The sequence below is a fragment of the Lampetra fluviatilis genome, chromosome 33 (genome assembly GCF_964198595.1).
Source record: "Lampetra fluviatilis chromosome 33, kcLamFluv1.1, whole genome shotgun sequence".
Lineage (NCBI taxonomy): Eukaryota > Metazoa > Chordata > Hyperoartia > Petromyzontiformes > Petromyzontidae > Lampetra > Lampetra fluviatilis.
In genome coordinates, this window is record NC_136307.1 from 6880193 (window position 1) to 6907902 (window position 27710).

The 27710-nt window shown below is 48.1% G+C and overlaps 1 protein-coding gene across 1 annotated transcript; it reads right to left on the bottom strand.

Annotated features, from left to right (window-relative positions):
• Positions 1-2436: 2436 nt before the first annotated feature.
• LOC144944004 (uncharacterized) lies at positions 2437-27674 on the bottom strand. Its single transcript, XM_078871961.1, has 7 exons — positions 26754-27674; positions 21053-21296; positions 8253-8298; positions 7535-7589; positions 6810-6987; positions 5617-5768; positions 2437-5223 (listed from the first exon to the last, which is right to left on the bottom strand). The coding sequence occupies exons 1-7, from the start codon at positions 27229-27231 to the stop codon at positions 4997-4999; spliced, it is 1380 nt and encodes a 459-aa protein (XP_078728087.1). The 5' UTR covers positions 27232-27674; the 3' UTR covers positions 2437-4996.
• Positions 27675-27710: the final 36 nt, after the last annotated feature.

Sequence of the window (27710 nt, forward strand, 5' to 3'; positions counted from 1 at the left end):
ATCGGTTTGGATCAATGGATCAACCACCTGCATGCATAGATTTTTTTTTTTTACAAAAGCACCCCATCTAGTTGTGGAGTCGATGCTTGAAACAGTCGGCTGTGCTGGTGTTAGAAACCAAATCCAAAATGTTTACATTCACCCACAAGTGAATTGTTAAAAGGTTAACCGTTGGATCTATTTAACACTTGGAACTCCGTTTACCAGTGGAAAATTTGCGGATGAACGTTGACATTTTTCAGTAGGTCGGACCGGACACGCATCTCACCCACCCATGTGCTCACCACACACATCTCACACATCTCTCACTTCAAAAGGCATCCCTGTCACAGGTTGCAACACCCCTTTTTCACACATCTCATACGTGCACACACTGCTTTTTGTTTACCAATTAGCACGGTTGGCTACGTAAGGTGCAAAAGAAGTTTGCATCCACACCTCAACACGCTTTACACATGACACATCACCAGTATCACCGCGCACACCGATGGTGTGCAAGCCTCATTCCCAACTCCCAATGCACTCCACGGGGGGGGGGGGCTGATAAAAGAAAAAGCACTCCGAGGAAAATGGAAACGACTATAAATAATGTTTCCCTGCCAGCAGAAGCCCCCAATGACTTCCTCCTGCAAACGAGCAGTACTGTAGAGATGAGAGGCCTTCATGCACCACGTGGACTTGTCGGGTCGGAGACGCTTCATCATGTTGACTTAAATAGAAAAACATTAAGTGCTCGACCTTGTCCATCGACAACACGGTTTGCGGGACGAATTTGACATTCGAGCTATTTCCACAATTACGATTAGCACGGTTGACTACATACGGGTGCAATAGAAGTTCAACATACAGAACCTCGTTTTTCCTTTATGGCTCTGTGGTGGCCAATTCCTCTTAATCAACCTTATGACGCAAGCTTTAATACAAACAAAACCCTATACACCACTAACCAGATCACTAACTATTCACCCTTGACTACAACGAATTGTAGTCCTGTATCGGGTGAAATAATCCCTTAGTCTCAAGACACTAACCCTAACCCTTTTTGAAGCCTTCCCCCCTATCGCTTGCTTGGCTTTCCTGCTGCAGCTCCGTCTCGGGTTTCCTTCAAACGATGGTCGCTTCCCCGTTGGCAGACTGCGGGGACAGATTCCAGAGGAAGCGTTTGTGACGTGAGCCGGGCGTCTCCCCACTGGGTACCTGCCACTCCCCAGAAGTTCATCATCCCCCCCACAGCACCCTTCCTCTCACGTCATCTTTTTATTTTACTGCACTCGATGAGAATTGTTATTTTGAGCAACTCAAAGTCATTAAGCCCACTGAGCTCTATCGCTTTTTTTCAGAAGTGACCTGGCCACACATGATGAAGCTCATCATAATGACTTACCATTACCATATGTGGAAATGTATCGCAGGAGGCAAATAATCTAAATGTGGAGGCAAAAAAAACAGAACCCGGAGAACAATCCACAAAACCACAGGGAGAACATGCACTATTCAAATATACAACAGGCATTTTCAGGATCTGGGATCGAACCTGCAGACCAGGTGAGGGAGATAACATCTCACCACAACGCCCCCACATGAACGCCCAGATGTGTTCGTTTATTTGTATCATCTCAGATTCATTGTATTAAATGTATTGGAAAATGTAATACAATGTAGATATTTTTTCTTGTCCATGTTGGCTGTAATTGCGATGTTTTTTTTTTAAACGTTCTAATAATTGTGACCAGAGTGAATTGTAAAAATTACTAATAAGGTAAACTCTAAGCATCCGCTGCCAGCTATCAGCGTTAGCGGAGGCGTCTCAAATTCCAGACTTCGGGCCCACATTAACAGTACCAGGACGCCCTTATTTACTGATCAGCGGGGCGCGTTCAATGATCGTCTAGAGCAGGGGTGGGGAACCTGTTTTCTGCCAAGGGCCATTTGGATATGTATAACATCATTCGCGGGCCAGACCAAATTATCAACCTAAAAATAAGCCTGTTATATTTGGTCAAACATTTAATTAACTCACCCCTAATGTAATGGCTGGAACTCCTCTTTGGTGAGGTGTGATGTTAGCTGGTATTGATGATGTTGCTACTCGCAACTGCTTTTCCAGGTTTACTTCTAGATTAATTGAATTTCGAGTCCTGCCTGCGGTTGCCTTGGCAGGGCCAGACCAAATGATTTTGCGGGCCTTGTACGGCCCGCGGGCCGGACTTCCCCACCCCTGGTCTAGAGTTATTGCTTTACTTATTTGAAGGCCACTGTGGAGTGTGAAAAGTCAGTGACCACGGTGAGGATGAGGTCACTGGAACCCAAAAAAACTCATTTGAGCACTGGCTAGTAGACATGACACTGTAAAGTGGGCCAATGAGTGTGTGGTTTTATTCTAGTAAACTTTAATAGGATAGAAACACATGCTTCTTGGAAGAAAAAAAACATGGCTTTTACATTTAGCAAAGTAATTTTATTTGCCAATAGCATTGAGGTGAATGGAGGACAAAATGTACAAGTTCACTTTGCGAAATGTGTTTGTGCACACACGTGGTGGAATAAATACGAATTAGCAGAGTCACAAGTTGGCCATTTGGGCCTGTAATGTCCTCCCTTGTGCCTGGACGGGATGAACTTTTTTTTACGAAAATGGCAGCATATTTGGTGAAACTTTAAATTCAATTCGTGTACTTTATGAGCAGGTATAATTTGCATGTCCGTTGATTTAAACAAGTAACTAACACGATAAAGCGACAATCTCTGTTGAACCTGGCACTTGTGTTCGTTAGTTCCAGAGCCCTCGGCCTGCCTGAGCTGAGGTCGTTTCTTCAGATTTTCTGGCTTCTGCTCAGTGCAACCCAATCGCGGCGGCGGCGTCCAGGCCACGGGAAAACCTCGACAAAACGCCACTTTGTCGTCTTACTCTGCAAAAATATTTCCGCTCGCCATAGGAGGCGGCGATTGTTTCCACCTCGTCGATGCTGCCACCAACTCGGCCGTCGTGAAATTATGGCAAGCCAGGGAGGGCTTCATTTCTCACTAAATATTTTCTGATTTTGCCGCTAGTCCACGGAGAGAGCTTGCTCTGGGTTGGTGACAGCATGTGCAGGTGGGCCCTGTTAGCAGTAACTCCATTCCCACGGGCGACCCGATCTTTTAATGCGTGCTCTTGAACAATGGGGGGGGGGGGGGTATCGGTCTCCCGATGGCAAAAGGTATGTGCAATATCATCACAAAAACATGTTACAAAGAGGCTTAATAATGGCTACAAGAGTTGGTGAGGTTGAGCCACGGACAATTGTCCGCTGCTTGGCGGATACACCTTCAGTCTACAACTTGAGAAACGCAGGTGCGGTACAAAGTGTAACGCTTCCCAACCAGACGGGTAAACACAGTTCGCTGCCTAACTCTAACCCCAGCTTAGACCCCCTGCCCATCCTACACTGATTCGTTATCATCTAACCCTTGTTGCACTTCAACACATCTGCCCCCCCCCACGCCCCACCTTCTAAAGCATATGAACACACAACATTGACAGACTCGTCTTAACAATATAAGTTAATTCGTAACAAACGCCCTTCGGATAACGTGTCGTCGCAAATGCCGAGTCCAACAAACGGTGCTACACATGGGCCTTTTCGTAAAACTAGTACACAGTTAATTTAGGAATGGTAAATACAAAATAATAATCATAACAATGACTACACAACTACCTCACCGGTGAGTACTTTCGGAATTGCGAAAGGGGAGGCGCTCCCTTTCCGTGCGTGCAAGCACACGAATGGCCACATTTTGTCGCTGACAAACGCGGCGATCTGGTCGTATGGAGTATCCCACGTTCGAGACTTTTAAAAACGAGTAATATCTGTACAGCCGATGGACTGGTCGACTCGCAGGAAAGGCTGCTCCCCCTCCGTTGATTCCATGGCTACAGCGAATCATCCCGCCCACTAGAGGCTCGCAATAGACCGACCGCCACCTCACTCGCGGCCTTGTCCGTCTCGTCGCAAACCCCGCAGTGGACCTTCCTGTTTGCAGTAAAATTCACTGCTTCCCCCTAAGCTCCCCACCCCTCCCAGCGTGGGGCTTCTCGCCCTCTCCCATATAGCCTCTCCCTGCGGCGAGGCCCCCTTCCTGATCAGAAAAACCCATGTAACAATTCGTCCCCTTCCACGATTGGAGGTCCCTGTTCGTTTCTCTCGGTGTGGTGGAACGAGTGGACCGTACAGTGGTTGCAGGGCTGTAACCATACAACTCTTATACGTGCTGTTTCATGCCGTGTATCGTAAGGATAAGAATATAGCAAATTGAAGTGTTACTTAAGATGTAAAGATGCATTGATTCATAAATCAAAATCTATTCTTAGGCTCACAATTGCGATTTTTGAAACACATGTTTAGGAATCTATGACTGTTGATGTGAACACGTTGTACGTGTTTGTTTCATGTAAAACCTGTAAATCCTGCAAACTAATGACACCTAAGTTCTTGAATCGAATCGTGACCCTCAATAACAACAAATCATCCAATCGCAGTGGGGATGTGAATTATTACATGCCTACACCAAACCTCTGTCCAGAATTCCCACCTCATTCAATTCCGATTCCTGAAGGGCACGAGACACTAGGGAAAATGTAGGGCAATTGTTGCCGACAATTATCATCAGCAATCATTGTTGCTCCGTTTCTTATTTGAAAAATTTTGTTGCCTAAAAGGTGGACAAATCTGCTCCACGTAGTGATCAAATGTGACGGCAACTTTCCAATCATATCCGAGACAGAGGTCATATAAAAATCCAAGGGGGGTTTTTACTCAGTAGACCAATCATCATTCAAAGGTCACACAACGACCCAATGTGGTGTGGTCTGTGGACCAATCATTGTTCTGTCACAATTTTCCACAAATCATTGGCCAGATAGAACTCCATCACTGTGCCACTGCACTACCACAAGTTTGCCAGAACCGGTTGAACGATTGCCCTAATAATCGCCCGAGAGCAGCGTGGCCTTAACTCAGTTGTAGTACACGCGGTAGTAAAGGGTCTTGGAGCGCCACAGCGAATAGGAGTTGTCGAACTTGAGGTGGTAGAGGCCGACGCCCGGGTAGCAGTGCGTGCCACACTGCACCAGCTCGTGGCAGTTGCGACGGCACAGGGGCTCCACCTCGTCGAGGGGTGGCTCCGAGGGGCGGCTGCTGCCCCGCTCCACGTCACTCACGCCGCCGTCTGCTGTGGCTGCGGCTGTGACGCACACGGGTGGGGGGGGGCACACACGCGGGGGTCGGGGAGTGGGCATGACGGCGGGATATTGCGTGGAGCCCAACCGCAATGGCCTAACCCTGACCCCTAGCCCTGACTCTTAAACCTAATCCTAACCTGGATCATAATCTGTAACTCTCAAGTTCAATCCTGACCATAACCATGGCCCTGACCCCTAATCCTGACTCCAACCTTGACCCCTAACCTTAATGCCTAACCCTGATCCTAACCATAAGCCTTATTCATAACCCTGACCCTAAACCTTATTCCTAACACCGATCATAACCCTAATTCCTAACCCTTACTCTAAGCCGAAGCCGAATTCCTAACTCCAAGCCTAATCCCTGACCAACATTTACCCCGGCGCAAACCCACCTCTGACGGGGCCGGCTCCATCCTCGCCGCTCCCCTGCACGCCCTCGTCATCGTCCTCGTCCTCCTCGTCGCTGGACTCGCTCACGCTCACCGTGACGTCGCAACCCGGCTCCTCGTTCCACTCGAAGTAGAGGCCGAATGCCAGGTCGTAGCTGTGAGGCCAACGAGGGAACGGCTTAGCAGAACTAGTGGCTGCAATTCTCTCCGGACCGACCGCTGTTCACAAAACACACTTCTCATGGAAACACGTGGAATGGACATCGCCCAATCTATGCCACTTCCCGACCAAGTTGCCTTGACTTGCCCACAGTAAACGTGCTGCGCGTAACCATTGCCGCCCCCACCCCCTAGTTATTGCCCGAGCGTTTATTAAAACCGGCAAAGGCACACGAAGACGTGCTGTGCCCAGCAGCGCACAAGTCTGGTCAGCTTTGTCCTCTGAATAATGATGGTGACCACACGACATACTCGTTACATATTCTTTGTATTCTTTGGTTCTTTCGGTAAAGTCACATAGATAGAAAAAACAATATACTCAAATTGACCACATGCTCACACACCCAAGACACGCAATGCACGTGCAAAACATAAAATCAACATGTGTTACGCACGCATTATAGAGCATGACACGACGTGTGGCAACGGGCTGGGTGACTCGTTGGCTTAACGACTGGGTAGACGACTGGATGGTTGGGAAGCTGGATGGTTGTATAACTGGTTGTATGACTCAGTAACTGCCTAGTTTAGTGGGCGACTGGCTGGCTGGCTGAGTGTAAGGGTGGGAGATTGGGACATCATAATCTGTGACATATGGAAACTGAATAAAAAAAGATGGAATGACATGCACGAGCATAAAGAGATGGATGCTTGGAATTACACAGCGAGTCGACAAGAGGAGCACGTGGCTTCGAGGATATACTAAAGTTAGAGACGCCACACTGATCGTTAACAAATGTAAGTGGGCAATGATCGCCAGCGGCTGAGACTAAACACGGAGCAGCATCCAAAGCAGGGAACACGCACGAAGGTACATCCTTCGTGGAGAGCGTGCAGTGAATTCCCTGGTGCTAGCTAGACGGATTTCTGCACCGCAGGACCGTGCAAGATGCTGACGGCCTTCATCCAGCAGCGGATCGATGACAAACCAATGATGATGATGACAAGTCAATGATGACGATGACAATGGGCCGCACCTGTCCGTGGCGAATTCCCAGCAGAGGTGCGAGGCCCCGGGGCGGGTGGGGACCCGCACGGTGCCCACCTCGCCGCACCCAATGCGCAGCACTCCGTGCGGCTCCTGCGCCACGCGCGTCTTGAACTGCCGCAGTTCGCTGCTCGTCCATAGCACGGGTGGCACCATCGCAGGTTTTTCTGCTCGGCGGGAGGTCGGAGGTCAGAGAAGGGGAGACAGAAGCGGCTCGGTGAGGATTTTTCATTCTCATCACGAGCACCAGCGGCAGAAGTGGCAGTGATAGATGTCGTTATGAGTCCGAGCTTAATGTAAATTTATTTGATGTACAAGTTAAACACGATCTGCCGTGGCTCGTCGTCACTTTAACACCCACGTGACCGCGTGTCCGGGTGACCTTCTTGTGGCAAAGCCAGGCAGGAGGAGGAAACGGGTTTGGGTTCAGACATAGGCGTTTGCAACCGCCGCTCTATCAGGTTCATTCATGTGTAAATATTTATTGATGATGATATTGATGATATTACTCCTGGAGATTATGATGATTGATGATAAGATTGTTAAAAATTATGAAGATATTTATGAAAATGTTAATCAGCACGATAATGATGCTGAACATGATCACCATTTTGATACCATTGGACAATGATTATATTTAAAAATGGTGATGATGATGAAAATTATTACAATGATATTGTTACGATTAATGATTATATATTAGCGTCGATGTACCTTTTTTCAGGGGCATGAGGGTTCCATCAGGGCCCAACACCTTCGCTACCTCACTCTGCATTCGAGACGCAAGATTCACAGATTCCACCACCGCACTTGCGTTAATCGGACACCGTCCCCCAAAGACAAAGATCCCCTGTGTAGCCTTAACAGACTGTTGGGGCAAGTGCTGTTAGTGAGTAGCACCTATGAAGGCCGGCACGGCACACGAGGGGATGGGTGGCCAGCACCACGCCCAGCTGCCTTCGTCTCCCCAGTGACGACGATTACGCACCGCAGAAGGTACTCATTTGAGACCGAGTTCACCTAGCGGAGGCCCAGGACCAGTTCAAATAATAGTCACTGGCGTTGGCCGCGAGCGGGAAGCGAACTCGGGTTGCCGGGTTCGTAGCGCGGTGCACTAACCCGCTCCACACACACACTCACGTTAACCAGACCCTACCCCCCACACACATTGTTACCACACACAGGCTATGCACCGAGGTGCTTGGCCCATTCAATTCATGAGCACTTGGCAAGTGGGAAGAAAATGTAAAAACCCGGAGAAACCCCCCACAAGTATTTTGGGATACCACTGAAGCGGTCAGGAAGGAAGTGTAATTGGCTAGTGTGCTTCGGGTTATGGCCAAAGCTAGTGTCTGATTGTATAGTGGGGTTAGGGGTCGAGCTAGTAACTGATTGGCAAGTGTCTGGTGAGTGTGATGCATGCTGAGCTCACCTGAGATTTGCCCAATCCATCCACCTGTCCATGCAGCTCACCTAGGCTGAACACGCACACGTGCGGACAGACAAAAAGACTCACATGTACGCACACATCCGTTAACATTACCAAAGACAAAGTTCCCCCATATAGCGAGTAGAACCTTTGAAGGCCGGCATGGCACACGAGGGGGTGGGTGGCCAGCACCACGCCCAACCACCTTTGTCTACCCAGTGGCGATGTTTACACGCCATACCAGGTACTCATTTGAGGCAGTCGACCTTGGGGAGGCCCAGGCCCGGTTCAGATAATCGTCACTGGTGGTGGCCGTGAGCGGGAATCGAACTCGGGTTACCGCATTCATAGCGCAGCGCGCTAACCGCTGCCGCTCCCTACAACAACAGCCATTCGCCACGACGTGCCGGTGATGTCACCACGGCGCTTGTGCTAGACGAGGTGCTCCGCACACATACAAATACAAAGATCCCCTGTATAGGCTTAATAGACTGTTGGGGCAAGTGATGTTAGCGAGCACCTATGAAGGCCGGCATACATACACACACGCGCGCACACACACGCGCACACACACAGGGGTGCCGATGATTAAAAGGGGCTAGTGTGAACAGCTGATGGGTGAGGGGGGGCCCACAGGTGACGTTTTCACAGCCTTTCACAGCCGTAGTGGTTAATGATTAACGCGCCGAGTGAGTCTCGATTGCTTCGTGCCTGGGCACATCACGGTTTAATGCAATCAGCCACTCACCCACGCGTTAAACAGCGCACACAGTTATCTGACAGTGAGATTGGTGATCGCTCAACGACGACATAACTAAATTGGAATATGAACAGTTATGAGGGCATGTGGATATGCATCGATATTTTGTTGGATATATCTCACTTCTTGCATTCACGGTTCATGCGCGTGAGGAATTATCTACACTTTATGTAAATTACACGCCGATGTTACATTTAGGCTTGTGTTAACTTACAAAACTGTATGAATGAGACAGGGCCAACAAAAACACAAATGAGATTGTAAAAATAAAACAATCGATGTTTGAATCGAATTGTCACCCCGAATTGTGACAATTCATTGATCAATGGAGGTGTTGTATGTGTCGGAGTTATGAAATTTTGATGAAAATAATAAAAATTAATAATTTTCCGAAAAATGCGCAAATCGCATTAATTATGTTAATGTGTGTAATTATACATGCATAACTTATGATGGTGTGAGTAATGATATGCATAAATTATGATAGTGCATGTGATTATATGCATATATTATGATGGTGTGAGTAATTGTATGCATAAATTATGATAATCGCGGAGATAGTCGTGGTAATTTATGCGGATGCTTGCGATGATGTTAATGTGAGCAGTTGTGGTAATTAGGCTCAGCTTCGTTTATCCAGAGTTATGTCAATCAGGATAACACGATGATCAATGATTAAACGTTTACCGATTATCCTAGCGTGTGTTATGATATTTAGGTCTCCATTTTCATATCTCATCACAGGATACAGTTATCAAAAATATGATGGTTTTGCATGGACTTAGAAAGAAGCACTCGAACAGTTGGTGTTAAGCAATTTTATTCTAACAAGCATGTGACATTCTATCATGCAGGTCAAACATGCGTCAATAATTCATGAATAACCAAACACTTATGCATTTGCGATATCAAGCATTCGATTAATATGGATAACTAAAATTCTTATGCAATTACGAGATTAAGCATTGACTAAAATGAATGAATGAACACTTATGCATTTACTAAATTGAATAACTCAAACTCTTATGCATTTTCGATATTGTGCATTTAACGAACTGAATGACCAAAAATTATTATGCAATCGTAACCTCTACCTCTCCACCAGGCATCTCATTAGTTCGTTTTTGTATCGATCACCATCGGCGACTGGCCGAGTTTGAAAACAAGCATGACACATTTCGTTTTGCGTTAATAAAAGCACTTATTGTATCCCCGAGGCGAAAGTATATGTCAATAGATTCATCGGTAAGTATAATATTCTTTTAACGGAATGTTGGAGTCAATGGTGGGTGAGGGCGTGTTGCGGGAGAGCTAATCTGGCTCTGTTTTAATTAATTCTTCGGCGAGGCTCTATGACAAAGGAAACTGGTTTGACAAGATTTTCTCTGTGTTTCCTCGAGTCTGTATGTGGGGAGTGATACAACCTCTCTGCCGTCTGTGCGAGTTGCAGCTGACACTTTCTCCGCGATGAGGTGAGCGGCGGCGCTTGGCGGCGCTTGGCGGCCCTCGGTAGCTGACGGCGCGGTGGCGCGCTCTCGGTAGCTGACGGCGCGGTGGCGCGCTCTCGTAGCTGACGGCGCGGTGGCGCGCTCTCGTAGCTGACGGCGCGGTGGCGCGCTCTCGTAGCTGACGGCGCGGTGGCGCGCTCTCGTAGCTGACGGCGCGGTGGCGCGCTCTCGTAGCTGACGGCGCGGTGGCGCGCTCTCGTAGCTGACGGCGCGGTGGCGCGCTCTCGTAGCTGACGGCGCGGTGGCGCGCTCTCGTAGCTGACGGCGCGGTGGCGCGCTCTCGTAGCTGACGGCGCGGTGGCGCGCTCTCGTAGCTGACGGCGCGGTGGCGCGCTCTCGTAGCTGACGGCGCGGTGGCGCGCTCTCGTAGCTGACGGCGCGGTGGCGCGCTCTCGTAGCTGACGGCGCGGTGGCGCGCTCTCGTAGCTGACGGCGCGGTGGCGCGCTCTCGTAGCTGACGGCGCGGTGGCGCGCTCTCGTAGCTGACGGCGCGGTGGCGCGCTCTCGTAGCTGACGGCGCGGTGGCGCGCTCTCGTAGCTGACGGCGCGGTGGCGCGCTCTCGTAGCTGACGGCGCGGTGGCGCGCTCTCGTAGCTGACGGCGCGGTGGCGCGCTCTCGTAGCTGACGGCGCGGTGGCGCGCTCTCGTAGCTGACGGCGCGGTGGCGCGCTCTTTCTCTCCACTGCTGGATGACGAGTCGGTTCTCGTTGGTTGTCGCTCTGGCGATGAACGATGCTTTCGCTCGTTGCTGATATTGACGTTGGGTTGAAGTTGTTGGCTCGAGAGTGATAGCTGGAATCTCCGTCCGTTTCACTCGCAGCTCGGCGGCTCAGTGTAGTAATTCTTCTTAGGTGGTGCAGACCTCGGCTTGTAGCAGCACGTCGCTACCTCGCGATTCTCGTCATGCTGGATGACGAAAGCTTCTTGACGATCTGTGGTGGAGTTGAAGCCCTGGCGATGTGTGGTGGGGGGCCAGGCCCCTGACGAAGTGAGTTGAATGGATTTTTCCCCGGCTTATGTTGAGAAAATGCCCTCCGTTTCCCGAGTTGTTCAAAGTCTGTCATAAAACCTTCCTGTGTGTGTGTGTTCGTCCGTGTGTTTCGCTTGCGTGTTTGTCCGTGTTTATTAGCTCTGAAGACACAGCTGTTGTCGTTCTGGAAGGGGGGGGGGCTCGTGACGGCGCCAACGAAGTTATACATTAGCCAGACCGATGATTCGCGTCGAGTTATATATATAAAAGAGATATTCGAATCCATGTTTTTGTTACTGAATAATATTTGTCGCGACAACCTACGCGTTAAGCGAGCTTAATTATTTCCGCCCTCGCTCGGGGATCATATCTTTTGTCTCACACAGCTTAAGTTGTTTTGGTTTGGAAGTTGAAATGCGACTTATTCCATTATGCCCCAGTTAAGCCGAAACCGTGTTCCCGATGTTTCATCGTGACCCGATCTCTCATGGAGATGTTATTCCTTGCGTGTGCAATTTTTGCTGTCCGTGTTGTGGGAAGACAAAGACGGTTGTTTCCACGGTGGAAGCGCCCGGCGCATGCGCTTATTTATTTATTTCTGAGAGCGTGTTAATTTCCTTTGAGCCATTGCCCGGGAGTTTTATTGGTGTCATTTCCCGGCTTGGTGCCTGCGTGTGGAGATCCTCTCGGAAAGACAAAGACGGTCGTGTTGCTGCTGTTGTTTTCAGGGGGTTGTTGTGTTTGGTTAATTTTGAGAGCCTTATTCACCGTTAGCTCCTAGGATATTCACTTTAATTCCGTACTTATTATTTGACTTCTTGTGATTATTTAATCTGCTATCCCGGCTAAGAATTTTGTTTTGGAGCGAAATATATGCCATAATTGTTCTTCGATGCTTCGGCCCGGCCGTGTAGAAATTCTATAAAGGTAAATAATGTCAGTATTTAATTAACAATGATGGGTCGCGATTCTGGTGCAGACTGTAGTCTGATTTTCAATTGTAGTGAGGATGGATACTGTTTGCTTACTTCATGGCTAAGTTGTACTAGTTTGTCTAACATGGTTCAAAACCCGTTTGTGTTTTTTGTTAATGTTGTTCCTTTGTTAAGAATATAATTATATATTTCGTGGCCTGGTTTTGTACTTATAAAAGGGTTTTTTTTCCTTTACGAACGGATGTTTCTTCCAGAACCCCCCCGGCTACCATTCCCCCCTCCCTTGTTCCTCTTGTGTGAAATTCGGGGAGTTTTTTTATGATCTTGATTACCCTTCTTTCATGCCCTCTTTCCTTTGAAATGAGGTGTGCGCACATCTGTGTTAGTGTGTGGGGGCCTCTGTGGGAGTGTGGGGGCGTGTCCGTTCTCACGTTGCCCCGTGTCTATTAAAAAAACGATATTATCTATGTTGGCAGAATAATTCTTAAAAAAAAAATAATTTTAAAATTAAAAAGGGGGGCATATATCCAACAGTCCGCCCTTTTGAAAATTATCAGGGGTCGATTTGGCCACTGGCGAATTTTCAAACAAAGTAATGCCCCCTTTTTATGTCATGCATCCCATCAGCCGCCCTTACTCTCGGCGGTTATTTCTTACAACGCGCGTGCACGTATTACAATCTTAATCTGGTTACATCTGAATTAGCAAAGGAAATAACAACCGTTAACATCGATATTGCGTTACATTGGTTCTCGTACATCATAATTCCGACGAATATTCATTTTTGTTTTTGCTTACCATGGTTACATTTGAATTAAGCAAGGAAATTAACAACACGTTAAAACATCGATATCATCAGTTACATGGTTCTCATACATCATAATTCCGACGAATTTCATCTTTGTTTTTGTTAAATCCTGGGAAACGCTAGGTAGCGGTTTCGAACGCATTTATGCGTTACCTTCCTCATGTTGCCTGGTTTACCACTTATCACTTTGATAATTCGATCACGGTTTTCGGGTTCGTTTTTGTAATTTTCTCTCTCACTCTCTCGCGTCGTGGGAGTGTGTGGTGAAAAATTGTGCTGTACATAATCAGAATTCGCGCACACAACCCACTTTGACACTTGGTTCGTGGCATTCGCTCTCTCTGCGATTACATGCACATTTGCCGAGTTTGTGTGTCGATTTAATTCTGTCCCTCGTAATGTTGCCCTCTTTGTTTTTACGAGTGTGTTAGATTTTAACACCATTCCCGATATGTCATGAACATTTGTCTCCATTTTAGCACTCCGATCCACATACATTTTGGTTTCCCTTGGATATTTTTCATTCAAAGGCTCACGCCTGCGCTCCTCAGGGCGTGTCTCTGTGTGCTCTCTTTGTCTCTGCTGTCTGTTATCTACTGTCCGATCACGCCTCAATGCAACCCCGCACCCGATCCGCGTGCCTTTCACGAGAGCACCGTCCGTGTTTTTGCCCGCCCTGTCACCTGCAGCCTGCTTGTATTTCCCATTGAGCTCGGGGTTTAACAAAACCTCGGCGGGTGGTTCATCATGTATTTGGACCGCATTCTGTGTTATTCCTCTATTCCCTCCTGGTATAGCCGGTGGAGGAATTGGTCGGAATTGGATCGATTGTGTTTGACCTCCCATCCTGCGATTCCTCTGAATGTTCGCATCCATACCTCCGCGGTCTGTGTAACACCTTCCCGCTAGGTGGTTATCTCGCCATCTTAGTGTGCAACTTTGGCCTCGTGTGTGTCGTGGCATGGGGTGTTGGTATGGTTCTGTTCTGAACCTCCCCCTCCTGCGATTCCTCTCAATGTTCGGCTTTGTGCCGCTCTCATTCTCGTGCCAACCTCTCTCTGGGTTATTTTGCCACAGGTGCGTGTGTGTTTGCTCTTCTAGGCATTGTGGGACTGTTCGGTGATTTTTATTCCTCTCTGAGAGGCTGGGTTCCTTATCCCTCTCCCTGTGTTCTGGATCCGAATTCTGATTCTTAGCTCTGTACAACCATGCCATGTACGCCTTGCTCTCTATGCGGCGTAAGGATGCGGTTTCTGGATTCAAAACCATTCTCACCCTTTCTGTAATCTCTGGGCTCAAGGATTCAAAAAACATAATTTTGAACATTTTATCTCCTTCGTGGTATTGATTCACATCGCCTGCGTAATACGCTCTTTTAAATTGTACGAGGTAGTCACGTGGATCTTGGTCCATGCCCTGGGTCATCGATTTTACAGCATAAAACCCTTCAGTGAGTGTCGAATATTCTCCAAACTTCCGAATCACTGCCAGGCTCAGTTGTTTAAAATCATTTCTAACCTTGTGTGGTAGTGACTTTACCCATGGAATAGAATCTTTATGTAAGCTTCGTTTCAACAAACTCGCTTTTTCATCCCGTCTCATCAGCCCTCTAATCATTGCCTCCTCTTCTATTGTTGCGATATGTGTGTGGATATCCATAGTCTTATTGTGGGGGTCAAAATCGGGAATTCTGATTAGAGCCTTGTCCATCAATTTAAGGGTTTTACTGGTGAATAGGTATTCCGAAAGTCGATTGCCGACAGCGTCATCATCAAACAAGTTATCATCAGGCAATCTGTCACTTTGATCTGTACTGTGTCGGGCGTGGTTAAGCGGTGTGCATTTTCTGTGTGCGCGCCCCGTGCCGTGTCGCTCGTGTTGCCGTTTCCCTTCAGTTTTTGCCTCTGCCCTTAGTGGAGCATGTCCAGTCGACTTTACTTTAACATTTTGCCTCCCTCTATCTGTGAAGTTGTCAGTCTCACATGTTTTTGTTTGCATATGTATCTCTCCATCCCTTCTCTCGAATTGTGAAGGTTTCTGTTTGTCAAGGATTTTTTGTTCGATATCCATAATTTTTTTGCGATTAGTCCCTGGACTCTGTCCACGTACCCAAGAGTGTGATTTAATGTTATGTCCATATTTATTCTGTGGATCCACGTCTGTGAGTTTCGCTGGTGTCGCGAGCCCTGATTTCTCCTCCCTTACGATGGTGTGAGGACATTTTTCCTCGTTTATTAGAGACGATTTCTCTCCTGTTTCCATTCCGATTTTTCCTTCATTCCACCATCCCTGTCTGTATGCCTGTGTGAAAAGGCATGAGTCCTGTCCTGCCTTCTCTGCAGCTTTTGCATCGTGTTCGCCTTCCTTACATTTTATCCAGTCAATTAGTTTCCCCCGAGGTGTGTTCGTGTTATCGATACAGCTCCCTTCCCATATGTCTCTCTGACTGTACTGCTTTGTAACAGATTGGTCGGTACGTTTTAATACGAGTTCCCCGTACCCCGTAACCCATTCAAAAATTATTCCTAATCCTAGCATCTTAGGTATGGCAAGAGTTACTTTGACAATTCCTTTTAGAGTGCATATAAAACAATTATCTCACAGAGTGTAGTCAGTTTGACTCGAGCTATTGTTATTTTCCGATTCAGAGTGCGTACCTCTAACACCATTTATCACAGGATGCAATCGGTTTGATACGATATTATCTTAATTCCACTGTCTCTGTTTCAACCTGCTATTCTGGGTTTTGACCTTAGAGGGCGTTTTTTTTTTGTTTTACGCCCGTTTACAATCACAATGCAATGTTTGGTCACGATATTCTGGTTAACACGAAGTGATTCATTCCTTCATCCATGCAAAACACTGTCTGTGAGAAATCCCGGACGAGCCACCCATTATGTTGTATGTGTCGGAGTTATGAAATTTTGATGAAAATAATAAAAATTAATAATTTTCCGAAAAATGCGCAAATCGCATTAATTATGTTAATGTGTGTAATTATACATGCATAACTTATGATGGTGTGAGTAATGATATGCATAAATTATGATAGTGCATGTGATTATATGCATATATTATGATGGTGTGAGTAATTGTATGCATAAATTATGATAATCGCGGAGATAGTCGTGGTAATTTATGCGGATGCTTGCGATGATGTTAATGTGAGCAGTTGTGGTAATTAGGCTCAGCTTCGTTTATCCAGAGTTATGTCAATCAGGATAACACGATGATCAATGATTAAACGTTTACCGATTATCCTAGCGTGTGTTATGATATTTAGGTCTCCATTTTCATATCTCATCACAGGATACAGTTATCAAAAATATGATGGTTTTGCATGGACTTAGAAAGAAGCACTCGAACAGTTGGTGTTAAGCAATTTTATTCTAACAAGCATGTGACATTCTATCATGCAGGTCAAACATGCGTCAATAATTCATGAATAACCAAACACTTATGCATTTGCGATATCAAGCATTCGATTAATATGGATAACTAAAATTCTTATGCAATTACGAGATTAAGCATTGACTAAAATGAATGAATGAACACTTATGCATTTACTAAATTGAATAACTCAAACTCTTATGCATTTTCGATATTGTGCATTTAACGAACTGAATGACCAAAAATTATTATGCAATCGTAACCTCTACCTCTCCACCAGGCATCTCATTAGTTCGTTTTTGTATCGATCACCATCGGCGACTGGCCGAGTTTGAAAACAAGCATGACACATTTCGTTTTGCGTTAATAAAAGCACTTATTGTATCCCCGAGGCGAAAGTATATGTCAATAGATTCATCGGTAAGTATAATATTCTTTTAACGGAATGTTGGAGTCAATGGTGGGTGAGGGCGTGTTGCGGGAGAGCTAATCTGGCTCTGTTTTAATTAATTCTTCGGCGAGGCTCTATGACAAAGGAAACTGGTTTGACAAGATTTTCTCTGTGTTTCCTCGAGTCTGTATGTGGGGAGTGATACAACCTCTCTGCCGTCTGTGCGAGTTGCAGCTGACACTTTCTCCGCGATGAGGTGAGCGGCGGCGCTTGGCGGCGCTTGGCGGCCCTCGGTAGCTGACGGCGCGGTGGCGCGCTCTCGGTAGCTGACGGCGCGGTGGCGCGCTCTCGTAGCTGACGGCGCGGTGGCGCGCTCTCGTAGCTGACGGCGCGGTGGCGCGCTCTCGTAGCTGACGGCGCGGTGGCGCGCTCTCGTAGCTGACGGCGCGGTGGCGCGCTCTCGTAGCTGACGGCGCGGTGGCGCGCTCTCGTAGCTGACGGCGCGGTGGCGCGCTCTCGTAGCTGACGGCGCGGTGGCGCGCTCTCGTAGCTGACGGCGCGGTGGCGCGCTCTCGTAGCTGACGGCGCGGTGGCGCGCTCTCGTAGCTGACGGCGCGGTGGCGCGCTCTCGTAGCTGACGGCGCGGTGGCGCGCTCTCGTAGCTGACGGCGCGGTGGCGCGCTCTCGTAGCTGACGGCGCGGTGGCGCGCTCTCGTAGCTGACGGCGCGGTGGCGCGCTCTCGTAGCTGACGGCGCGGTGGCGCGCTCTCGTAGCTGACGGCGCGGTGGCGCGCTCTCGTAGCTGACGGCGCGGTGGCGCGCTCTCGTAGCTGACGGCGCGGTGGCGCGCTCTCGTAGCTGACGGCGCGGTGGCGCGCTCTCGTAGCTGACGGCGCGGTGGCGCGCTCTCGTAGCTGACGGCGCGGTGGCGCGCTCTCGTAGCTGACGGCGCGGTGGCGCGCTCTTTCTCTCCACTGCTGGATGACGAGTCGGTTCTCGTTGGTTGTCGCTCTGGCGATGAACGATGCTTTCGCTCGTTGCTGATATTGACGTTGGGTTGAAGTTGTTGGCTCGAGAGTGATAGCTGGAATCTCCGTCCGTTTCACTCGCAGCTCGGCGGCTCAGTGTAGTAATTCTTCTTAGGTGGTGCAGACCTCGGCTTGTAGCAGCACGTCGCTACCTCGCGATTCTCGTCATGCTGGATGACGAAAGCTTCTTGACGATCTGTGGTGGAGTTGAAGCCCTGGCGATGTGTGGTGGGGGGCCAGGCCCCTGACGAAGTGAGTTGAATGGATTTTTCCCCGGCTTATGTTGAGAAAATGCCCTCCGTTTCCCGAGTTGTTCAAAGTCTGTCATAAAACCTTCCTGTGTGTGTGTGTTCGTCCGTGTGTTTCGCTTGCGTGTTTGTCCGTGTTTATTAGCTCTGAAGACACAGCTGTTGTCGTTCTGGAAGGGGGGGGGGCTCGTGACGGCGCCAACGAAGTTATACATTAGCCAGACCGATGATTCGCGTCGAGTTATATATATAAAAGAGATATTCGAATCCATGTTTTTGTTACTGAATAATATTTGTCGCGACAACCTACGCGTTAAGCGAGCTTAATTATTTCCGCCCTCGCTCGGGGATCATATCTTTTGTCTCACACAGCTTAAGTTGTTTTGGTTTGGAAGTTGAAATGCGACTTATTCCATTATGCCCCAGTTAAGCCGAAACCGTGTTCCCGATGTTTCATCGTGACCCGATCTCTCATGGAGATGTTATTCCTTGCGTGTGCAATTTTTGCTGTCCGTGTTGTGGGAAGACAAAGACGGTTGTTTCCACGGTGGAAGCGCCCGGCGCATGCGCTTATTTATTTATTTCTGAGAGCGTGTTAATTTCCTTTGAGCCATTGCCCGGGAGTTTTATTGGTGTCATTTCCCGGCTTGGTGCCTGCGTGTGGAGATCCTCTCGGAAAGACAAAGACGGTCGTGTTGCTGCTGTTGTTTTCAGGGGGTTGTTGTGTTTGGTTAATTTTGAGAGCCTTATTCACCGTTAGCTCCTAGGATATTCACTTTAATTCCGTACTTATTATTTGACTTCTTGTGATTATTTAATCTGCTATCCCGGCTAAGAATTTTGTTTTGGAGCGAAATATATGCCATAATTGTTCTTCGATGCTTCGGCCCGGCCGTGTAGAAATTCTATAAAGGTAAATAATGTCAGTATTTAATTAACAATGATGGGTCGCGATTCTGGTGCAGACTGTAGTCTGATTTTCAATTGTAGTGAGGATGGATACTGTTTGCTTACTTCATGGCTAAGTTGTACTAGTTTGTCTAACATGGTTCAAAACCCGTTTGTGTTTTTTGTTAATGTTGTTCCTTTGTTAAGAATATAATTATATATTTCGTGGCCTGGTTTTGTACTTATAAAAGGGTTTTTTTTCCTTTACGAACGGATGTTTCTTCCAGAACCCCCCCGGCTACCATTCCCCCCTCCCTTGTTCCTCTTGTGTGAAATTCGGGGAGTTTTTTTATGATCTTGATTACCCTTCTTTCATGCCCTCTTTCCTTTGAAATGAGGTGTGCGCACATCTGTGTTAGTGTGTGGGGGCCTCTGTGGGAGTGTGGGGGCGTGTCCGTTCTCACGTTGCCCCGTGTCTATTAAAAAAACGATATTATCTATGTTGGCAGAATAATTCTTAAAAAAAAAATAATTTTAAAATTAAAAAGGGGGGCATATATCCAACAGAGGGCAGGGGGGAGATTCTGCCTTTTCCATGAGAATGTAGAATTTCCACCAGTCGATCACAAGAATATGAGCACCGTGCAATACTCGGTTGAGAAAGGAGAAAGTGAAATTATTCGTTTGCGAGGTAAACGCAGCCTGAAATTGTTGACATTTACAGAGTTATTAATAGAGCATGGAAATACTATAACTATTTAAACAATACAATATTATAGTAATTAACAAGGTGTGGAAACACATTGATATTTTGAGTCTTAATATTATAACAGTTATTAATATTATTGTTAAATAGGTCATGGGGTGACAGACAATGTGACTTTTTGGACTTATTTCCAAACACTTTATTCCAACTGCGCTATTGCTGTCAAGCCAAGGGACGAAGCATCCATTGAGAAGTCTCGTAGAGCAGTGCGTCATCCCATGTTAGAGAACAGCCCGAGGTCCCTTCTGACTTCTTGTAACCTCTCTTTAGCCATACTGGAGGTGCCGCACTTTCTACCTCCCCTGCTATGGAGATGTTATCATGTGGCAGTCAAACCAAAAACATTAGCTTTTAAAGCCTAATGAAACAAAAATATAAACTTTATATGATAATTATTGTTGTAGTTAACTAGGATTGGACTGACATTCAACATTGCTATGGCAGGAACGACTTGATCCATAGGACAACCAATTTTGTTTTATCAACCGCGGAAGAACGATGACTGAGCCAACCCCCACCCAACTAGCAATTTAACCCTTTCCCATTACGATGACGTAGATGTATGTCATCAGTTTTTCTTCCGATTTTGTTCCTAGAACGGAATCAGAAGATAAACTAAATAAGGAAGCCGTACCGAGGCTCCCACAAGGCCATGTGGGAAGGAGTGTGGCAGTTTGGCACCAGCTATCAAAGAGTGTGGTTGTGTCACTACAGTTCTCTGCGGCGAGTACAATGTATTTAAAAACAACAGCACTAAGCCTCTCTAATATAAAATTAATGCTAACTGCTTGCGCAATCCGAGATTCAGCAGGGAACGGGACACACCTTACAACTTGCAGATGTCTCGGAACGGGAAAGGGTTAACTCGCTACCTTCCGATTGCAATCCTCATCCATAAACTTAATAAACTTAACTCGCTACCTTCCGATTGCAATCATCTCGCTCTACCGCTGACCCACCATAGTAATTAAAACTGCAGCCACAATATCCGCCAGAAATGTACTCTCACAATGATAACAATCATCATAAACTTTTATCGTTGACCCTGCGTCCAGCGACCACTACGACCGCCGTTACGAGAGCACGGGAGAGGCTGGGATCGGGCTCGAACCTGCGGCCTTCGCTCCGCTGGGCGAGCATGTAGGACACGAAGAGCGGGCAGTGGGCGATAAGCAGCTGCGTGAAGTGGGCGCGAGCATCGTCCGAAGGGGCCGAGTCGCCCGCGTCCCCCGGCCGCGACCCCGACGACTCGACCTGGGAGCCGGGCACCTCCTCCTCGGCCTCGGCTCGTTCACACGCCGCCTGCAGCCGAGCGCGGTCTTGGGTGCTTGCAGGGAAACCCTCGCCCACGTTGTCTGCGGGAGAGAGCACGGACAGGGAGGGAGAGAGAGAGCAGGAGAGAGCAGGGGAGAGAAGAGGGAGAGACCAGGGTGCGGTGAGGATGTGACACTGGATGTGTGATTGTATGAGTGTGGGAGCGGTAGTATCGCAGTTAGCGCACTGCGCTATCAACCCAGCAGCCTAGGTTCGAATCCCGCTCATGGCCAACACCAGTGACAATTATCTGAACCAGTCCTGGGGCTCCCCTAGGTCGACTCAGACTCAACAGTACCTGGTGCAGTGTGTAAACATCACCACTGGGGAGACAAAGGCGGCCGGGCGTAGTGTTGGCCACCCACCCCCTCTTGTGCCATTCCGGCCTTCATAGAGGCTCGCGAAGAGCACTTGCCCCAACAGTCTGGTATGACTACGTGGTGGCTCTCGGCTTTAAATGAGTTCCTGATGCTGCATGTAAACATCACCATTTCATTCCCTACGCCTTCACTTCGCCTCACATTTCGTAAACAAGTCGTATATTACCGAATTGTGTTTAAACCATAAAAAAACACACGTGCCCAGTCGCAGCAGCAAGGTGGGGGGGGGGGTAATGATACGTCATGTCGAAGCACCCTTCCAGCTAAAATAACGGCGCTTGTCGAAGTCAATTCCATAAACTTCCATGACCTCAGAACTCCATGGTTATGGTCACGTAGCAGATGACAATTGATTGTGGAACGAACCATTCTTCAGTGAGTGGAGGGTGGGTTGGCGGGAGTGAGGGAGTGAGGGGGTGAGCACCGGGCCAGAGAAACCATCCTGCTAATTAACACAGCAGTGAAGCAGTAGGGGGAAAAACCCCGAGATGGGGTGGTTGTGGCCAGGGTGGTTGTGGCCGGCCATGACCACGCAGCCCATTATGACATCGCGTCTCTAAGAAGGCGCAATTGAGCGTTTGACACAAAGCACACCCGCTCGGGAGATGAGGTGGGCTTGTCTGTAGGAGGTGGAAATACAGCAATAAGCATTTAAAAATTACCATGTGGCAACATATAGGATCACAGTTGTCATATAAAACAGACAAAAAGTCAATTTCCCAGAGTAAATAAAAAAAAATATTACATTTTATCCTGGATCAATCTGGTTTTGCCTTCTCCGAGTCTCATCAGCAGAGTGTGGCCTGTTAAATAAACGAGGCTATTGGGTTTTATACAACGATGCTACTTTGTGTTGATGGGCCCCATAGTTTTAAGTGGAGTGCTTTTTGCCAATAATATTTGGAAACGGAGCAGTATTTAATCAACAGATCTGACACTACTGGTGGAGACCCAGACGATCAATAATGGTCCACAGTTTGCCTGATTAACTAAATGCTGCTGTAAAACCCTTGGACTGGAAGGACAACAAGCGGATGTATTTGTAATAAGGTGTAACAGAGCTTTGCGCGTGTATATAACACAGCAAGTAAGTTTCTCAGAGGCTGAGTTTGAGCATTGTCTCTGCGTATGCACTTTGAAAAAAAAGAGAAAAGCTCACAATGTCTTCCTCTTTTACAAAAACTAGCCCCATGGCGTTCTGTGAGTGAATAATTTTAGAAGCATTGATCCAGTACAAGCAAACTCTGGACCGGTTTGAACATGCAGTATTGCATCAGCAGTCAGGTTTGCTTTAAAAAAAGATTGCTTTTTAACATTTAAAGAACGCTTTATAAGTTAAGTATGTTTTCAAACCTCAACACTTCATAGTCCATGAAGAGAAGCCAACATTTAACCCTAAGTGACCCTGGCAGAAGGCAACTGCTGCCTTGATATAAGCTGTCACCAACGTATGAATAACGCTTATTGATTAAGCAGCCCAGAGAAGTGGGTACATAACGTGCACCATACCATACTTTGTTTACGAAAATTGATTTGCGAACCATAAACAACTCGTAAAACTATACTACAAACCAACTGCCATGCACAAGGCACTTTGCCATGGCTGGGACATACATTCAGGGTACAGCGACAGGCGATGGTGTGGCACCCAGAGGTTACAGACTAAGCGGGTGTAGGGGGGGTGTGAAATACCTCAAGCCCGATTATAGTGGTGGTGGTGATGAAAGTGTACAACCGATCCTCGCAACTACTGTGGAATCTGGCAGAATGAAGGAAGCATAAACTGAGAAATCTGCGCCTTCATCTTTTCGCGGCTGCACGTTTTAAGAAATTTCAGTCTGTTGTTGCTATGAGTCAAACATTCTGGACTGTCCTCTCTGCTCTGACAGAGGGGCCATTGCCAGGGATACTATTTCCCAAGGCGTACGTGTCACGATGTGTGGGTGCCACGGCGAGTATATACCACGGTGCGTGCCACAGTGTGTGCGCAAATGTGTGCGGAAGCGGTGACCCGAGTTCGATTCCCGCTCAAGGCCAACACCAGTGACGACTATCTGAACCGCGGTTCTAGGTCTTCCCTAGGTCGACTCAGTCTCAAACGAGTACCTGGTGCCGTTGTGTAAACATCGCCACTCAGGAGACAAAGGCGGTCGGGCGTGGTGCTGGCCATCCATCCGCTCGTGTACCGTGCTGGCCTTCATAGGTGCTCGCTAATAAAATTTGCCCCAACAGTCTGTTAAGGAAATTCAGGGGAACTTTGTCTTTTGTCCCACTGTGTGGGGGAGTGGTGGCGTAGCGTTTAGCGCTTTGCGCTACGAACCCGGCAGCCCAAATTCGATTCCAGCCCATGACCAACACCATTGACGATTATTTGAATCAGTCCTGAGCCTCCCCTAATTCGACTCCGCCTCAAACGAGTACCTGCTGCCGTTGTGTAAATATCGTCATTTGGGAGACAAATGCGGCCGGGCGTGATGCTGGCAACTCACCCCCTTGGTGTTCCACGCTGGCCTTCACAGCACTTTCCACAACAGCCAGTTAAAGGCTATACGGGGGATCTTTGTCTTGTGCAATGGTGCGAGTTCCCTGTGGCAAACGCTTTCTGAAAATAACTCATGATTGCCGTGTCCCAGAGTGGGATCTCAGAGCAGAGGTCCCCCTACACCCGTTGGCTCACGTAAAGTGCAAGGCTTGTTTCAAACATCGGTTGGCGTGGATTACCATGATTATAATCATTGTTACAATGACCATCATCATAATCATTACCATCATGATCACCATCTCCCACAAATTCATCATCAATGCCATGAATACTACCATCGCCATATGCCATCACAATCATATCACTGCAATCATCACCACCCTCATTTCATATAAATCCTACATTTGTGCTGGTAAGAATAAAGGTTTTCAAAAAATACATTTATGCTATCTCGAGACTTTATATATATGCGACAAACTGGCAAGTGGTTTTTTTTACTGGGGATTTTTTTCTCCATGCGGTTACCAGTCACGCAAAAACAAACAATTTTAACAACCAGATTGCAAATTCACACACCACCCTCGACAGTGGCATGGTAGAGACACTACTTCCACTGTGTACACGCACACGCCTCTCGCCCCCCATTCGTGTCCACATACGCAGTGTACGCTGCTTGTTCCCGTCTGCTCCACGCTTAGAATCACTGGGTACAAGATGTTACTCCACTTGTTCGCCTTTTGTGGTCAATATACAAGCAGACTTTTTTTGCATTTTCCACTCAAAGACCGTTCATCTCTCACCATTTGAGCTTCATTGCTACACATATGCCTGTGCCACGCCGTTTGAGAGCACCCTATTGAGTTTGATACATCAGCAAGTGGTTGATTAATGTTTTTGTAGATCACACACACACACGCCTAATCTGACCGGATTGGTCTCACACTGTTGAGGACGATGGTGATATGATGCCCATATCACCAACACATTATTAGACTGAATCTACCTCGTGGAGGGCCCAGGTTAAGAAGAAGGCGTCCAAGAGGACTTCCAACGCAGCGATGGAGCATTGGCATCTATTCGTGTGGCAGGTACATCACAGAATCGTTACCCCCACCTCTGATTAGAACAGTTGGCTACGTGAAAGTGCGCAACACGTTCCTTCGGAGTGGGCAGGTAGGAACTTGGTCGGACAGCGCATTCGTGCACGACAGACAAATAATCCCTGGTGGGCAGTTGTGGAACCTGTTGTTCCTACCTGTAAAATAAGTTCAACCTCCATACATACGAGAGAGATGGCGGCAGCGTGGGAGGCCTTCATCCAGCAGTGGATTTGCTCACTGCTAAATGTGATCACGTGCATGCAGTGCGACCAGGAATCGAACTCAAAGTGTGGTCGTCATTGTAAGCGAAATGAACAAACCGCTGTGACACGGTTCCAATCTCACGTCATCTCCCACAATGTTGGCCGTACACGCCGTTGAGTCCGGTCCCGGTCTGCGAGCACCTATTAAGGCCACAGTGCTGCACAGGTGGGGTAATGTTAGAGGTGGTGTTTGACGGTGGTATTCGTGAGGCCATAACAACACACACACAACAACCACCTTCATGTCCAACCCATAGATGGCCACCGTTGTCAAGTATGGTCAAATAACCCGCACGGACGTGGGGAAGCCCTGATCCAGCAGTGGATTGACACAACGATATGCACAGTGCTAATGTTTATGAAAACCCTACAGGCGCATACCCCTATGCCAAGCCAACCTGGGTAATGTCCACTCAGTTTGGATACGATTTGTCCATTTGTAGTGGATGATGATGATGATGTTTATGATGTTAATTTTAAGCCAGGAATGGAAGCTCACTGCCATCGAAGACAAAGAGATCACTGTGTGTAGCTATACCACTCTGTTGGGTGGGGGGACAGGACACGTGCAGTTTGCGAGCACCTATTAAGGGCCTGTAACGGTACAACTACACCAGGGCGTGGCTGTAATCAGCACCACGTCCACCCGTTTTTGAAAACCTTTGATGGTTGATGTTTTACTAAACCATTACCGTGTATTAATTAATCATTTAAGGGCCGAGGTGTCATCCGTCCCTCCATCAACCCAGTTGAGAGACCCAGGGACAAATTCGCATACCAAAAAAAATCAACAGGTTTTGATGATATTCACTATGATGGTGGTGGTGATGATGATGCTGCTGCTGATATTGCTGCTGTTGATATTGTTGTCGATGATTATTACCATGTTGTTATTTATCTGTACGATTATTTTGTTGTTTATGATGATGGATATGACGATCGTGTTGATGTTTACGATTGTATGGATGTTGAAGATGTCGATAGTTATATTGCTGCTGTTGCTGCTGCTGATGTTTAGTATGTAAACGTTGTTCATGACGACCATACTAACGATTGTAGTTATGATGTGGAGTATTGTGTTTATTACGGATGATGAAGATGACCATGACGACGAACCATGGACAGGAATTAAACCAGTCTCCAAAACCACCCCCCAATAGAATCGATCACACGCTCACACCGACACCACTAATCAAGCAACACTCGCCACACGCAATTAACTAATAATCAATTAGAGAGGGGGGGGGTGGAGGAAGAGGCCCTCTCTGCTCACCTTTGTAAAACCGCAGGGCGAGGACGAAGAGCTCCCTCCGAGGGATGCCCCAGCGCTCTTCAAGGGCGGCACCCTCGCTGCGTGCGGCCAGAGTCGGCAGGCCGTCGGGCGCAGCGTTACCATGGCCGGGGCCTTGTACGTCCGTGCTCTGCACCGTTAGGGAGGCGGTGGCGGCCTCCAGCATCTGCATGGCGCCCTCCGTGGCCATCGTGTCCCGTGTTTGTCTCCCCGCGTCTGTGTCCCAGTCGCCCTCTCTCTGTGTGCCTTGTCGCCCGGGCTGTACAGTGGGTCTCCTTCCTTCCTGTCCTAGATCCGCCTCGATGTTGCCCTCCCGAATCCTGCCTGCCTCTCTCTGTCTGTCTCCGTATGTCTCAAGCTCCCTCCCCGGTCTCTCTCTCCACGCCCTGCCCCTCCGTCTTTGTTTCTCTCCCCACCACCACCACCACTTCTTCCCAAGGCTTGTCCCTCTCTCACGCATGCATCTGCGTGTGTCCCCTTGTTACAAACCCTCACTCACACACCACACCACTCACCACGACCCACTGCTCCCCTGTCCGCGTAATATGCCTCTCTTACGACGTCTTCGCCTACGTGTACCACCAGGCGCCGCGCGTCCGCCTTTGTCTCTCTCTGTGTGTGTGTCTCTCTCTGTCTCTCTGTGTCTGTCTCTCTGTCTCTCTGTGTCTGTCTCTCTGTCTTTCTCTGTGTCTGTCTCTCTGTCTCTCTCTCTCTCTCTTCCCCGTGTCGCCTTCTCGGTGTCTCCCCCTGCTTTGGTGACGTGACCGGTGCCGGCAGGAGGATGGTTGATGATGGTGGTGGTGGTAAGAGGGAGGAGGATGGTTGATGATGATGTTGGTGGTGGGAGGAGGAGGATGGCGGTGGTGGTTGTGGGGCGTGAACGCCGCTGCCTCTTGAGAGGGAGGCGGGAGTGGCGGCGGTAGGGGGAAGTGATGGAGG